Source organism: Protobothrops mucrosquamatus, unplaced genomic scaffold (assembly GCF_001527695.2).
Source record: "Protobothrops mucrosquamatus isolate PMUCROS unplaced genomic scaffold, P.Mucros_1.0 scaffold3574, whole genome shotgun sequence".
Classification (NCBI taxonomy): Eukaryota; Metazoa; Chordata; class Lepidosauria; order Squamata; family Viperidae; genus Protobothrops; species Protobothrops mucrosquamatus.
The window spans coordinates 28,987-45,429 of NW_015389539.1; the positions used below are offsets into that span (position 1 = coordinate 28,987).

The 16,443-nt window shown below is 45.2% G+C and overlaps 1 protein-coding gene across 1 annotated transcript in view; it reads right to left on the reverse strand.

Annotated features, from left to right (window-relative positions):
- BRIP1 (BRCA1 interacting protein C-terminal helicase 1) overlaps window positions 1-16,443 on the reverse strand; it is a 97,606-nt gene that overhangs the window by 17,691 nt on the left and 63,472 nt on the right. Inside the window, exon 17 of the mRNA XM_029286404.1 lies at window positions 1,241-1,353. Coding sequence (XP_029142237.1) covers window positions 1,241-1,353 — 113 coding nt within the window. The remainder of the gene's footprint in view (window positions 1-1,240; window positions 1,354-16,443) is intronic.

The following is a 16,443-nucleotide window of genomic DNA, read 5'->3' on the forward strand; positions in this document are numbered from 1 at the left end:
ATCTTCTTGCTTTCCGTCGCGCCCTCAAGACATGGCTCTTCCAGCAAGCGGACCTGACCTAGGGAGGATTTTATTTGGGGTTTATCTTTTAACAATTTGACAGAGACACAACTTTAAAATTTGATTTAATTCGGTTTTATCGGGGGGGAATGTATTTATGTTTTGTTTTAAATATGTTGTGCGCCGCCCTGAGTCCCGTCGGGAGAAGGGCGGCATATAAATTAAATTTATTATTAATTTATTATTATTATTATTTGGATTTCAAACGTTAAAAGAGCCATGGTGGCGCAGTGGTTAAAATGCAGTATTGCAGGCTAACTCTGCCCACTGCTAGAAGTTCGATCCTGACTGGCTTAAGGTTGATTCAGCCTTAAATCCTTCCGAGGGCAGTAAAATGAGGACCCAGGTTGTTGCGGGAAAAATGCTGACTCTGTAAACCGCTTAGAGCAGGCATGTCAAACTCACGACATCATGTAATGTCGCGCAATGTATCGGGACTTTTCCCCCATTGGCGGGAATGAAGTGGGCGCGGTTTTGGTGTGACACATCCAGGCCGCGGGCCGGCAGTTTGACATGCCTGGCTTAGAGAGTACTGTAAAAGCACTATGAAGTGGTATATAAGTCTAAGTGCTATTGCTATTACTATTGCAGGCGAACTCTGCCCACTGCCAGGAGTTCGATCCTGACCGGCTCAAGGTTGACTCAGCCTTCCATCCTTCTGAAGGCAGTAAAATGAGGACCCAGATTGTTGGGGGCAAGAAGCTGACTCTGTAAACCGCTTAGAGAATACTGTTAAAGCACTATGAAGCGGTATATAAGTCTAAGTGCTAGTGCAATTGAGTTGTGGGCTCAGAAGAAGTCACCGATTCTTTGATTTCTGCCGAGAAAGTTTTCACAAAGTGGATTTTTCCATTTTAGTAGCAACTCCCCAATAGCAAAATAAAAATAAAAAAAAAGAATGCAACAGATGGTTTCATCCTTCCGAGGTCGGTAAAATGAGGACCCGGATTGTTGTGGGCAAGATGCTGACTCTGTAAATCACTCTGTAAAGCACCATGGAGCGGTATATAAGTCTACGCGCTATTGCTAAAATCTAAGTTCCAAGTTGACAGCAGTGTTTGCTTTAAGGATTGGTCAACAGAGCCCCCCTCCGCAAAGACTTTGAGGATGGAGAGTTGAAGGAATAACCTTCATTCACCCATATCTGAAGGCCGAACCTTGACTGAATAGCTTCTCTCACCTGCCAAGGGCTTGGTTCAGAGCCCTGTAGGCCTGGATTTCGTACCACTGGCTTCCTGTCAGAAGACCCCTGGCTTTTGAGTGTTGATCGTTGTATTTCCTTTTCAGTTCCACCTGGAGAAATTACAACTACAGTAAAATTCTCTGCAAAAAGATCAAGCATAACAGGATTTGATTTTTTCAACAATACCTGGGGGCGGGGAGAAAGGCACCTCCCCAGCGTCCATCCATCTTGGTTGGACTAAATCAGGGGTCCCCAACCCCCGGTCTGTGGACCGGCACCGGCCACGGCATGCCAGCAACCGGCCGCACAAACAAGCCCTATCCATGGGATGCAGGGAGCACACAAAACCATGCACTCTCTGGTCTGCAGAAAAACCTCTCTCCACGGAACCGGTCCCTGGTGCCAAAAAGATTGGGGACCTTTGGACCAAATGACAGGTAGTCCTCGGCTTACGACCATTTGTTTAATGACCGTTCGAAGTTATGATGGCGCTGAAGAAAAAGGGACTCAAGACCAGCCCCGATGAGTATTGCAGCGTCGCCCGGTCACGTGATCAAAATTTGGTTGCTTGGCAACAGGCATGTATTTATTTTATTCATGAAATAAATTGATCGAGGTGGTCCTCAATTTCTGTTGCTAAGCGAGACAGTTGCTAAGTGAGTTTTGCTCCATTTTATGACCTTTCTTGCCCCAGTTGTTAAGGGAATCCTTTTCTCTGAAATGGTATAGGGTTTCCTGCCTAAGAAGGGGGTTGGACTAGAAGACCTCCAAGGTCCCTTTCAACTCTACTATTACTACTACTATTACTATCCAGTTTCCCCGTTGACTTTGCTGGTCAGAAGGTCGCAAAAGGGGACACACGTGTCCCCGGGACCGTCATAAATATGAGTCAGTTGCCAAGCATCTGAATTTTGATCATGTGACCGTGGGGATGCTGTAATGGATGTAAGTGTGAAAACCGGTCATAAGTCACTTTTTAAAATGCCGTTGTAACTTTGAACAGTCACTAAGCGAACTATTGTAAGCCGAGGACTAACTGTATATTTTACTACAGATAGTCCTCGACTTGAAACCATTGGTTGTAGCACCCCGGGGTCCCGGGATCCTCTTTTGCGACCTTCTCACAAGCAAAGTCAATGGGGAAGCCAGATTCACTTAGCAAGCGTGTGACTAACTTAACACCTGCGGTGATTCACTTAACAACTGTGGCAAGAAAGGTCGCAAAATGGGGCAAATCTCACTTAACAGGTATCTCGCTTAGCCACAGAAATTTTGGGCTCCGTTGTGGCCGTATATTGAGGACTAGCTGCGCTACAAATGCCAGAAGGGATTGGAACTTACACAAATCTCTCCTCTTCGCTTAACTGAAGAGTAACCCACTCTTTTACTATTGAGTTAGTGATTTGTTCTAAACCAGGGGAAGGCAACCTTGGCTCTTTTATGACTCGTGAACTTCAACTCCCAGAATTCCTGATCCAGCCATGCTGAGGAGAAATGGAGAGTTTCCATGCTGAGTCATGCTGGCTCAGGAATTCTGGGAGTTGAAGTCCACGAGTCATAAAAGAGCCAAGGTTGCCTATCCCTGGTATAGGGTTTCCTACCTGAGCAGGGGGTTAGCCTAGACCATGGGTAGGCAACCTTGGCTCTTTTATGACTCGTGGACTTCAACTCCCAGAATTCCTGAACCAGCCATGCTGAGGGGAAAGGGAGAGGTTTCCATGCTGAGCCATGCTGGCTCAGGAATTCTGGGAATTGAAGTCCATGAGTCATAAAAGAGCCAAGGTTGCCTACCCCTGTTCTAAACCCACAACTGAATACACCCTGTGTCCATTGTCCAGTGACCAATGACACGTGCATATGTGTGTCAAGTGAGCAGGGCACATACAATCCAATGGCATTCTTCCTACCCTCACTTTGCACAGGGCATTGAATTGTACGTGCACAGGGTGTATGCTGTGTTGGTGCAGTGGTTAGAATGCAGTATTGCAGGCTAACTCTGCCCACTGCCAGGAGTTCGATCCTGACCAGCTCAAAGTGGATTCAGCCTTCCATCCTTCCGAGGTTGGTAAAATGAGGACCCAGATGGTTGGGGGCAAGATGCTGACTCTGTAAACCGCTTAGAGAGTACTGTAAAAGCACTATGAAGCAGTATATAAGTCTAAGTGCTGTTGCTATTACTATTGCAGGCAAACTGCCCATTGCCAGGAGTTCGATCCTGACCGGCTCAAGGTTGACTCAAGCCTTCCATCCTTCTGAGATCGGTAAAATGAGGACCTAGGTCAGTGATGGCGAACCTTTTAGAGACCGAGTGCCCAAAAACCGCCCCCTGCCCCTGCTCCACCTCTCATCCTGCCTGCTCCACCCTGCCCGTCCACCCTCAGGGCCACGCACCGCCTCCATGGCCCGCCGCAGATCGCCCAGGCAGCCCTGCAGCGCCATGGCAGCCACGCCCTCCGTCCACACCCCGCAGCATCATCTGCACGCTATGGGGTGCGAGGGTGGAGTCTTGTCCCTGCTGCCTGGCTATGTCCTTGGCTGCGCTGCTCCGTGCAGGCCGCACCCGGGGGTGACTTTCCTCCAGGGGGTCTTCTGCTGAGGAGGGGGCCACGGGGGGGGGGGGAGGCGGGGTTGGGGTGACGGCACGTGTGCCCACAGAGAGGGCTCCGAGTGCCGCCTCTGGCATGCGTGCCCTAGGTTCGCCACCACTGACCTAGGTAGTTGGGGGCAAGATGCTAACTCTGTAAACCACTTAGAGAGCGCTGTAAAAGCACTATGAAGCGGTATACAAGTCTAAGTGCCAGTGCTATTCAGTTGTGGGTTTAGAAGAAGTCACTTATTCTTTGATTTCTGCCAAGAAATTTTTCACAAACTGGATTTTTCCATTTTTTTAAAAAAAAAGAGGCTGGGAACAAGAGTGCCAACAAATGCTAATTTAGAAAATCAGCTATTTTATTCTGCAAACCTGTTGTTTTGAAAGGGAAGGCACCCAGCCACACAATGGAAGGTTAATTTCACTGCTCTTTTATTCGGTATTAACCTTTCAAAACTGACAACTGAAAGCACAAGCTTCAAGAGAGAACACAGCCGACTCCTAACAGCTTCTGACAGGTAACCCTCAGCTCTCGCTTAGGTAAAAGAATTCTTTTCTTTTCATGTTATTTTATGGGCCCGTGCCCTTTAAAACAACCTGTCAAATTCACAAATTCAAACTTCACAGGCAGAAAGCAAATTCAGTTTGATCTCATGGCTCTGATATTTGTTTCTGTCACTCAGAATTTATGAACTTTGGGCCAAAGGTTTTCCCAACGCTGTTTGAAGTTTGCAGAGGGAACCCTTTAATTTGATTTAATAATTTAATATTTATCAGGTTTAGGTACCTCATCTGCAACAGGCCCAGAATAGATGGTGAACAACTTCTAATTCTGAATCAAATACAATAATCTGCAAATCGCTCTTTTTGGCTATCAACGGCGCATTGTTGCAACAATACAGCTAGATATAGGCAGGTAAGTGAATCACTTGAGTTACAACCATTTGTTTAATGACCGTTGTAGCATGCCAACAGTCTTGGGATGAATATTTGTGCATGTGGGGATAGGCATGTATTTACAATGGTTGCAGCCCCCTGGGGTCATGTGATCACTGCTTGCAACCTTCCCAGCTGGCTTCCGAGAAGCAAAGTCAATGGGGGGATCTGGGTTCACTTAACCAAGTGATCCCCTTAACAACTATCAGGGGTAGGCAACCTTGGCTCTTTTATGACTCGTGGACTTCAACTCCCAGAATTCCTGAGTCAGCATGGCTCAGCATGGCAACCTCTCCATTTCTCCTCAGCATGGCTGGCTCAGGAATTCTGGGAGTTGAAGTCCACGAGTCATAAAAGAGCCAAGGTTGCCTACCCCTGGAGCCTATGCCAAAAAATCATAAAATTGGATGTACCTTATTTAACCTTGCTTAGCAATGGAAATTCTGGTCCCAGTTGTATCTGTACATAGTCCTTGACTTACAACCACTCATATAGTGACCGAAATGACAATGGCACTGAATAAAGTCACTTATGACTGTCTGCAGCATCCTCATGGTTTATAAAAAGAAATAATAATAATAATAATAATAATAATAATAATAATAATAATAATAATAATAATAATGATGATGATGATGATGATGATGATGATGATGATGATGATGATGATACAGTTGAAAGGGACCTTGGAGGTCATCTAGTCCAACCCCCTGCTCAGGCAGGAAACCCTATACCATTTCAGACAAATGGCTGTCCAGTCTCTTCTTAAAAAACCTCCAGTGATGGATCATTCACAGCTTCTGGAGGCAGGTTGTTCCACTGGTTAATTGTTCTAACTGTCAGGAAGTTTCTCCTTAGTTCTAGGTTGTTTCTCTCCTGGATTAGTTTCCATTTGTTGCTTCTTGTCCTGCCTTCAGGCGCTTTGGAGAATAGCTTGACTCCCTCCTCTTTGGGGCAGCCCCTGAGATATTGGGACACTGCTATCGTGTCCCCCCTCGTCCTTCTCTTTGTTAAACTAGACATACCCAATTCCAGCAACCGTTCCTTATATGTTTTAGCCTCCAGTCCCCTAATCATCTTTGTTGCTCTTCTCTGCACTCTTTCTAAGTCTCAATATCTTTTTTACATTGTGGTGACCAAAACTGGATGCCGTATTCCAAGTGTGGCCTTATCAAGGCCTTGTAAAGTGGTATTAATACTTCACGTGATCTTGATTCTATCCCTCTGTTAATGCAGCCTAGCACAGTGTTGGCTTTTTTGGCAGAAGTGGTGGCGAATGGTACGACTGTTAGGGAGCTGTGGTGGCACAGTGGTTAGGATGCAATATTGCAGACTAACTCTGCCTACTGCCAGCAGTTTGATCCTGACTGGCCCAAGGTTGACTCAGCCTTCCGTTCTTTGGAGGTCGGTAAAATGAGGACTCAGATTGTTGGGGGCCATAGGCTGACTCTGCAAGCCGCTTAGAGAGGGCTGTAAAGCACTGTGAAGCGGTATATAAGTCTAAGTGCTATTGCTATTGCTTCCTTCCTTCCTTCCCTCCCTTTTCTCCTTCCTTCCTTCTTATGGTGGTGCAGTGGTTAGAATGTGGTATTGCAGGCTAATTCTGCCCACTGCCAGCAGTTCGATCCTGACCGGCTCAAGGTGGACTCAGCCTTCCGTCCTTCCGAGGTCGGTAGAATGAGGACCCAGATTGTTGGGGGCAAATAGGCTGACTCTGCAAGCCGCTTAGAGAGGGCTGTAAAGCACTGTGAAGCGGTATATAAGTTTTAAGTGCCGTTGCTATTGTAATTGGGCCTGGCAATTACAGCTGAAAGTCGTGACGGTCATGAAGCGGCCTCGGCAGTTGTAAAGTGACTCTATTGCTCACTGTGAGCCAGTTTCAGCTGGAAAGCAGAAGTAAACACCAGTTTCCAGCAAAACCATAGTAAATCACGGTCACGTGACCGTGGGGTGCTGCAAATGGTTGTAAATGCAGGCCGGTTGTTCGGGACCCAAAATACAGTCACATGACTGAGGGTGGGACAACGTCAATCCATAAGTAGCTTTTTTTGGGGGGGGTGATCTGTTGTAACTTTGAATGGTCACTAAGCAACTGGTCATAAGGCGAGGACTACCTTTATTAGAATCTCCCTCTGGCAAGATGAGTAGCATATAAGATGGATGGATGAATGAATAAATGAATGAATGAATGAAAAAATGGATGGATGAACGGATGAATGAATGAATGAACAGATAAATGAATGACTGATCTTCCCTACCTTCTGTCCCATTGAGCATCTATAAACTGCCATGGTTGATGGTTTTAAGATTTAATAATAAAGTAGATTTTTCAGATAATATATTATTAAGACGGTGCATCTGCGCGACACTTTCCCCATGGGCCTCAAAAGTAATCCTTAAGTTTTATCTTCTTATCTGATGGGGTGTCAAAAAAAAAAAGCCACATACCTGTGACCAAAGTCCCTCCCCTTTTCTACCTGCATGCAGGTTTGGCCTTTGGTCAAAGGATTGTGACCAACATTCTGACATTTTCAATCGATCGATCAGAACAGAGCTGGAAGGGACCTTGGAGGTCTTCTAGTCCAACCCCCTGCTCAAGCAGGAGACCCTGTATCACAGATATGTCAAACACAAGGCCTGGGGGCCGGATGCGGCCTATCTTCACCAAAGTACACCGGGTGCTTCGGTAGGACCTTTGTCACTCCCTTGCCGGGGGCGACGGAACCGGGACCGGGTCCGGCCGACCCTCGGTTCCATGTTACAACACCACCGGTAGATACGACTTTGCGTAAGTCAGAAGCGAGGTGTTCCGGTAGACCTTTGTAACTCCTTGGTCGGGGACGGCGCAGCCGGGGGCCCCCTGGGTGCCTGCTGGGGAGGGGTCTCCCTTTGTGAGGAATGAAGAAATGCACCATGCCTTGGCACTTGCCCCGGTCCCACCCCCTTCTGCCAGAGACCCTCAGATCTGTCCCACTCCTGCCCAGGCCCCCACAGGCACCCTTGACGCGAATGATGTAGAGCTGGCCACGCCCACCCAGTAGCCCACACCTACTCCATCCACGCCCACCCAGTAGGCCGTACCCACCCTGGCCACACACCCTCGCCCCCCCCCCGAGGGCATCCGCAATGCGGCCCTCAATGAAATTGAGTGTGACACCCCTGCTGTATCATTTCAGACAAATGGTTGTCGGATCTCCTCTTGAAAACCTCCAGTTATGGAGCACCCACAACTTCTAGTGGCAAGTCGTTCCACTGGTTAATTGTTCAAACTGTCAGGAAATTTTTCCTTAATTCCAGGTTGTTTCTCTCCTTGATTAGTTTCCATCCATTATTTCTTGTCTTGCCTTCAGATGCTTTGGAGAATAAGTTGCCCCCCCCTTCTTTGTGGCAGCCCCTTAGATATTGGAACAGTGCTATCACGTCACCCCTCGTCCTTCTTTTCTCTAAACTAGCTATATCCAGTTCCATACCCGGTACCTAGTTTTCCGAGAGCCCTTCCTGTAGGCAGGCCTATCATCTAACCACGGTTCCTTCCCATATGTGGCGGGTTTTGGGGTCTTCTCCCAGGGACGATCTACGTTGCTAGTGCTTTTAATGTCTGCCTGCGGGCCACGTGAAGAGGCACAACTTTTGAGCCACTGATTCTGGGGGGGAAAAAACACCAATTTCCAAATCTCGGCCTGTGCGCAAAACAGGGACGGAGGTTTTCCCCGAGCTCAATGGAGGGTGAGGCGTTTCGAACAGGTGAGTCGAAGTCGGTTTAATGCTCCGGCATCCATTTCACTGAATCTCGTTTCAAATGATCGGAGGTCCTCTGGAACTGACAGGGCGCATATGTGGCGGAGGCAGGCTCTCTGCCGGCGAGCGCGCCCGGATCGCGCGGTTTAACCGCAGGCTTGACGGGATTAGCGAAAATGTCAGGAGACGGCCCTTTGCCGGCTACCTGTTCAGCCTTGAAAATAGACTCGTAGCTATCGGGCGCAGTTGAAAGACAAAGAGGCTCAGTGGGAGCGGCAGAAAGCCTGTGGCAAGCCACGTCGTCGTCCTGTCGCTGTCAGAGAGATGAAGCTTTGATCTATCTGGGAGGTCAGATTCGATGGAGCCTCGCAGCGGAAGGCCTGCCAACTGCCGCTTCCTGTAAGGCTGCTGCTGCTGCTGCGCTGGGCAGACCTGGCTTGCTGCCTCCCTCTTTCTCCTCTTCCCTTCTCCATTCCCACAGAGCCCCTGCCTGCTCTTCAAGGCCTGGTGGCTTTTTTTTTTAATATGGAAAGGAGGGACAGAGGAAGAGGAAGAAAAAAATAGAACAGAGGGAGAAGAGGGGAGAGGAAGGGAGGGAGGGAGGGAGGAAGGAAGGAAAATGAAGGATGGAAGGAGGAAAGGTCAAGGAAGAAAAGAGAAAAGTGGAAGGGAGGGAGGGAATGAGAGAGGAAGGAAGGAAAAATGAGAAAAGGGAGGGAGGGAAGGTGGAAGGAAGGAAGGAAAAAAGAGGAAGGAAGGAAAGGAAAAGGAAGAATGGAAGGAGGAAAGACCATGGGAACACGAGAGGAAGGAAGGAAAAAATGAGAAAAGAGGGAGGGAGGGAAAGGAAGGATGGAAGGAGGAAAGGTCAAGGAAGAAAAGAGAAAAGTGGAAGGGAGGGAGGGAATGAGAGAGGAAGGAAGGAAAAAATGAGAAAAGGGAGGGAGGGTGGAAGGAAGGAAGGAAGGAAAAAAGAGGAAGGAAGGGAAGGAAGAGGGAAGAGGAAGGATGGAAGGAGGAAAGACCAAGGGAACACAAGAGGAAGGAAGGAAAAAATGAGAAAAGAAGGAGGGAGGAAAAGGAAGGATGGAAGGAGGAAAGGTCAAGGAAGAAAAGAGAAAAGTGGAAGGGAGGGAGGGAATGAGAGAGGAAGGAAGGAAAAAATGAGAAAAGGGAGGGAGGGTGGAAGGAAGGAAGGAAAAAAGAGGAAGGAAGGAAAGGAAAAGGGGAAAGGAAGAATGGAAGGAGGAAAGACCATGGGAACACGAGAGGAAGGAAGGAAAAAATGAGAAAAGAGGGAGGGAGGGAGGGAAAGGAAGGATGGAAGGAGGAAAGGTCAAGGAAGAAAAGAGAAAAGTGGAAGGAAGGGAGAGAGAGAGGAAGGAAGGAAAGGAGGAGGGGAAAGGAAGGATGGAAGGAGGAAAGGCCAAAGAAGGAAAGAAAAAAGTGGAAGGGAGGGAAAATGAGAAAAGGGAAGGAGAAAAGAGGGAGGGAGTGGGGAAGGAGGAAGGAAGGAAGAATTGTAAACAATTTTTTGCCCTTTGCTTCTTGGACAAAGAACGTAAGTAACACAAGGCAGCGAAGATACCTAATGCTCCTTCCACCTCCTATTCTGCAGGAATTATGCACAAAAAGATGTATAATGAAAAGGGGAAGGAGAGCGCTCAGATCTTTGGAAATACAAAAAGGAAGTGGGGGATCAGGAAGTGATTGTCCCCCCCTCTGAGGTCTTATAGCAAAACATGTGATTGACAACACAGCATCAACCAGCAGATTTACTGGGCTAAAGATTGCATTCCCAACAAGAGACCACAAGTTGGGGAGGGTTGCCATATGGCTTTATGTGGCTGATGGGCTTTCAACCCAATCAACTATGACTGAATAGAATAGAATAACAGAGTTGGAAGGGTCCCTATACCATTTCAGACAAATGGCTGTCCAGTCTCTTCTTAAAAACTTCCAGTGTTGGAGCATTCACAGCTTCTGGAGGCAGGTTGTTCCACTGGTCAATTGTTCTAACTGTCAGGAAGTTTCTCCTTAGTTCTAGGTTGCTTCTCTCCTTGATTAGTTTCCACCCGTTGCTTCTTGTCCTGCCTTCAGGCGCTTTGGAGAATAGCTTGACCCCCTCTTCTTTGGGGCAGCCCCTGAGATACTGGAACACTGCTATCATGTCCCCCCTCGTCTTTCTCTTCATTAAACTAGACATCCCCAATTCCAGCAACCGTTCCTTATATGTTTTAGCCTCCAGTCCCCTAATCATCTTTGTTGCTCTTCTCTGTACTCTTTCTAGAGTCTCAACATCTTTTTTACATCGTGGTGACCAAAATTGGATGCAGTATTCCAAGTGTGGCCTTAGCCCTAAACTCACAATTGCTTCAATCCAATCAACAATAGAATTACAGAATAGAATAGAATAGAATAGAATAGAATAGAATAGAATAGAATAGAATTACAGGATAGAATAGAATAGAATAGAATAGAATAGAATAGAATAGAATAGAATAGAATAGAATAGAATTACAGGATAGAATAGAATTACAGAATAGAATAGAATAGAATAGAATAGAATAGAATAGAATAGAATAGAATAGAATAGAATAGGAAGGGACCTTGGAGATCTTCTAGTCTAACCCCTGCTCAGGCAGGAAACCCTATACCGTTTCAGACAAATGGCTGTCCAGTCTCTTCTTAAAAACTTCCAGTGTTGGAGCATTCACCGCTTCTGGAGTCAGGTTGTTCCACTGGCTTAATTGTTCTAACTGTCAGGAAATTTCTCCTCAGTTCCAGGTTGCTTCTCTCCTTGATTAGTTTCCATCCGTTGCTTCTTGTCCAGCCTTCAGGTGCTTTGGAGAGTTACTCTTATAATAAGGTGTTACTCTTATTCTGTTATTATTTCAATACAGAAATGGTGAATTTCTGAAAGTCCATGATGCCGAGCACTCTAAAATGATTACAGTGCCCTCCTATAAACAAAACGTAAGGTCAGCCTGGCACTGTTTCATTACCCAAGTGATAAGGCCTTTTAGGAGCAAAGGTTCAGTCCATTAAATAAATATCAGGGCTAAACCTGTTAAACAGCACAGATCCAAACCATTAAAAAAAAAAACCCTTTGCCTCAATAAAAATAAACACACCGTCTGCCAGACACTCACGCATAAAAGTTTTATCTTTAGCCAAGGCAGCAAAGTTTCAACCCATTTAAAATAAAACCACACTGCAGCGGGAGGGGGGGGGATCATGCAAGAAACATTTTCCATCCAGTATTAACAGACTGTAAACCGAATTATCAGAACAAAGTCATTTTTACTAGCAATAGCCTAAGAGTGTACCTTTAAAATAAAAATAAAAATTGCCCATTTTTCACTGTTTAGAGAAGTGGCTTTGCTTAATCTCAATTAGTATACATATCTTTCTAAAAAACGAAAGAGAGAAAAGCATTCTAAAGCAACTCACCTTTTAGGAAAACTACCCAAAAAGCAAAATTGAGACAGAGGAATGCTAAAAGAACGTATTTAAAAACAAAAAACAACAATACAACGACGATAGGTGGTTTAAAAATGGCCCTAGATTTAACGGAAGGGTAATTTAGTGATTCCTAGTGGAATGAAGGTATTTATCAAATTGATCCAATAATGCGTGGATTATAATTCTTGCTGTTCTTCATTTCACAGAATTCAAGTCTCTTCCTTTATTTTCAGCACTAGTTAAGGCTCTTAAGAGGTTTTTATTGAGCACACCAAAGAATCTCATTCATCCCTCCACCACTTTATCAAAGTTTTTTTTGGGAGAGAACATCCCTCAATCCATTTGACAGGAATGGAACATCCTGCAGTTTGCAGGGGGTTGGATTTGATGACTGCTTCTGGTCCGCTGACTGGAGGTTGGGGATCCCTGCCCTATACATCCTATCCATCCATCCATGCATCCATCCAGTGGTGGGATTCAAATACGTGAACAACCAGTTCTCTGCGTGGATGCCGCTTCCGGAAGTCCGTTCTGAGCCTGGGCCTCCGAGGCCCAGATTGGACTTCTGGAAGCGGCATCCATGCACTTCCGGCGGGCCATTCTGGGCCTGGAAGGCCTCCTCCAGGCCTTCGAGGTCCAGAACGGATTTCTGAAAGTGGCGTCCACGCACTTCTGGAGGGCCGTTCTGGGCCTTGCGAAAAAGGGCTAGGGCTTCAGCAGGCACCATCCGGTTCGCTGAACTCAACAAAAAATTAGCTACTTGTTCTACTGAACCGGTGCGAACCGGCTGAATCCACCATGGCATCCATCCATCCATCCATCTGACAGGAGTTGATGTTTTAATGGCTATCTATCTATCTATCTATCTATCTATCTATCTATCTATCTATCTATCTATCTATCTATCTATCTATCATCCATCCGTCCATCCATACATCCGACAGTTGACGTTTTACTGCCTGCCTGCCTGATCTATCTATCTGTCTGTCTGTCTTATTTAGCTATGTTAAATATCTATCTGTATCAGTCATTTTCCTATCTCTCTTATCTATCTATCTATCTATCTATCTATCTATCTATCTATCTATCTATCTATCTATCTATCTATCTATCTATCTGTCCATCCATACACCCAACAGTTGACGTTTTATTGCCTGCCTGCCTGCCTGATTTATCTATCTGTCTGTCTTATTTAGCTATGTTAAATATCTATCTGTATCAGTAATTTTCCTATCTCTATGTATCTATGTATCTATGTATCTATGTATCTATGTATCTATGTATCTATCTATCATCCATCCGTCCATCTATACATCTGACAGTTGACGTTTTACTGCCTGCCTGCCTGCCTGCCTGCCTGCCTGCCTGCCTGCCTGCCTGTAGATAGATAGATAGATAGATAGATAGATAGATAGATAGATAGATAGATAGATAGATAGATAGATAGATAGATAGATAGATAGATAGATAGATAGATAGATAGATAGATAGATAGATAGATAGATCCTACCTACCTACCTACCTACCTACCTACCTACCTACCTACCTACCTACCTACCTACCTACCTATTCTGTGTCTGTCTGTCTGTGTCTGTCTCTCTATCTATCTATCTATCTACCTACCTACCCTGTCTGTCTGTCTGTCTGTCTGTCTGTCTGTCTGTCTGTCTCTCTCTCTCTCTCTCTCTCTCTCTCTCTCTCTCTATCTATCTATCTATCACACCTTAAAGGCTCAATTCTTCCCCTCCTGCACCCTTAATCCAAGTGGGCAAGGGAAACAGACAGACTGTAACCTTACAAGCAGGAGAGAGCACTTTTTTAGGGTTTGTCAAGCCACAGCACGCAGCCCTCCACAAGCAAAGTTCTAACGCGCAGCGCATCCCTGATCTCTCCTCAGTTCCCAAGCACTCATCATCAGGGTTTGGGACACTTTGAAGGGCTGCAAACACAAAGTCACTCGATTAAAATCAGATGCAAGCCAAATTCTCCTTGGCAGAGCAAATCCACTTCCACTGAACCAGAAGTGGAGGAGGAGGAGGAGGAGGAGGAGGAGAAGAAAAATCAAACCGCGTCCCCGGAGGAAGAATGTGCACGCATCTGCACAGTCTCCGGAACAGCGTCTAAGGTGAAGTGGTGAGTGTCAACCGTCCTTACAAGTCCCCCTGGTGATAGCTGTGCTTTTCAAGCCTTCAACATACTTTGACAGAGAAGTATAAAAACGTAAAGGTCAGTGCTACTGGTTAAGGACAAGCTGAACACAGGGGGAGAAAAACAACTTCCTCTTCCTCTGGAATCCAAAAAGTAATCTCCCCAAGGCAAAAGGAGAAGTTTGTTCCTGCACAAATATTTTATCTAAAGGTATTTTTGAAGGGCCTATGTAAGAGAAAGATCTTTACCAATCCAGGCAAAGGTCAGGAGGTCACATTCTTTAGTACAGGGGTAGTCAACCTTGGCTCTTTTATGACTCGTGGACTTCAATTCCCAGAATTCCTGAGCCAGCTTAGCTGGCTCAGGAATTCTGGGAGTTGAAGTCCACGAGTCATAAAAGAGCCAAGGTTGACTACCCCTGCTTTAGTAGAACAATCTGGATGTAAGAGCAATAGGTAATAGGCTTTTTTTGCCACCATGATGTAAAAAAGATGGTGAGACTCCGGAAAGAATGCAGAGAAGAGCAACGAAGATGATCAGGGGACTGTGATGACCAGGAATTAGGGGACAGTATTAATTGTGAATACATATAGATGGCACTTGGTCTCTAAAAGGTTCACCATCACTGATCTAGAAACTCAGTTCTGAAGCAAAGGCACAGGAAAAAAACTAAGATCTGTTAAACTCTACTTATTCTTAATAAGAAGACTATTTGCAATAATCACAAAGATAACAATCGCAGAATCTCGGATGGACATCATGTACAAGTATCCCTCTACTTATAACTATTCGTTTAGTGACCGTTCACAGTTACAACAGCACTGAAAAAAGTGACTTATTTTTCACCCTTAACAACCGTTGCAGCATCCCCATGGTCACGTGATCAAAATCCGGACTCGTGGCCCGTGACTCATATTTATGACGGCCGCAGTGTCCCGGGGTCACATGATCCCCTTTGGGGACCTTCTGACAAGCCAAGTCAATGGAGAAGCCAGATTCACTTAACAACCGTGTTACTATCTTAGCAACTGCAGTGATTCACTTAGCAACGGTGGCAAGAAAGGTCGCGAAATAGGTTAAAACTCACTTAACAACTGTTAACAACATCAGCAATTTTGGACTCTGTTGTGGGACTACCTGTACTTCTCACTAATAAGACTATTCACAAAGATAAACAGAACCTTGGATGAACATCTGTATTACCAATTATTATTCTGCTCTCAAAAAAAAAAAAAAGCTTGGAAATTATAAATACCAAATGTTAATTTGAATAGTGATGGGAAATTAAAGCTTGGGAAAAAATAAATAACAGGACATTGATTGTATATAAGGGTTGAATGCAAACACAATTAAGATGCGTATAAGCTAAAAATGATTGATAAATGGAACAGAGATGTTTTTACTTAGTTGATAATAAGAACTGTATTAGCCTAATTTGAGATAAGCCTAAGACTGAAAATCAGTCTTGTCAGATGCTATATTTTTTCTATCCTGCTCTATGGAGTAGAGAGTTGGTCTCTGACAGAAGGCCACCTGAAGAGACTAGAAGCATTTGAAATGTGGATCTACAGGCGGCTGTTACGTATAGGCTGGGTTGACAAGATCAGAAATGAGGAGGGGATAAGCCGCCTGGGAAAGCCAAGGGAAATCATCAAAACAATTAAAAAAACGAAAATTAGAATATTTCGGACATGTGATGCGACACCCAGAAAAATACGGCATACTCCATTTAATCCTCCAGGGAAAGATGGAAGGCAAACGAGGTCCAGGCAGAAGAAGAACATCGTGGCTTCAAAATCTAAGGGACTGGTTTGGACAAAACTCAGCAGCCCTTTTTCGTGCGGCTGCTGATAAAAACAGGATCGCCAACAGGATCGCCAACGTCCGATAACGGATATGGCACAAGAAGAAGAAGATATTAAGGGAAAAAGAGAGGAAACATTTGATGTTGTAACTTGAGATTTATACTAAAGACTTTTGTATGTTATTGAACTGTTGATTAATCCAGTCACCACGTTGCTTTTTAAATACTTAATTGTAAAATTAGAAATAAAATATTATATATATATATATATATATATATATATGTTTTCTGAGGTTTTTGCGGGTGTTTGTATGTAGGTCTTTAGTTATTCGGGTTTTCTCCCACGTAGAATTAAAAGTACCTTGGCGACGTTTCGACGAAGTCACATTCGTCATCTTCAGGCTGGTATCTTCAGCTTCGTGCTTCTAAGAGTGGTGTGTGATCGCAGCTGTTTCTTCCTTTTAACTGCCAGTGGGGTTGGAGCTGATTGGGTGGGAGCTTGGCTGTGTTCTGATTGGG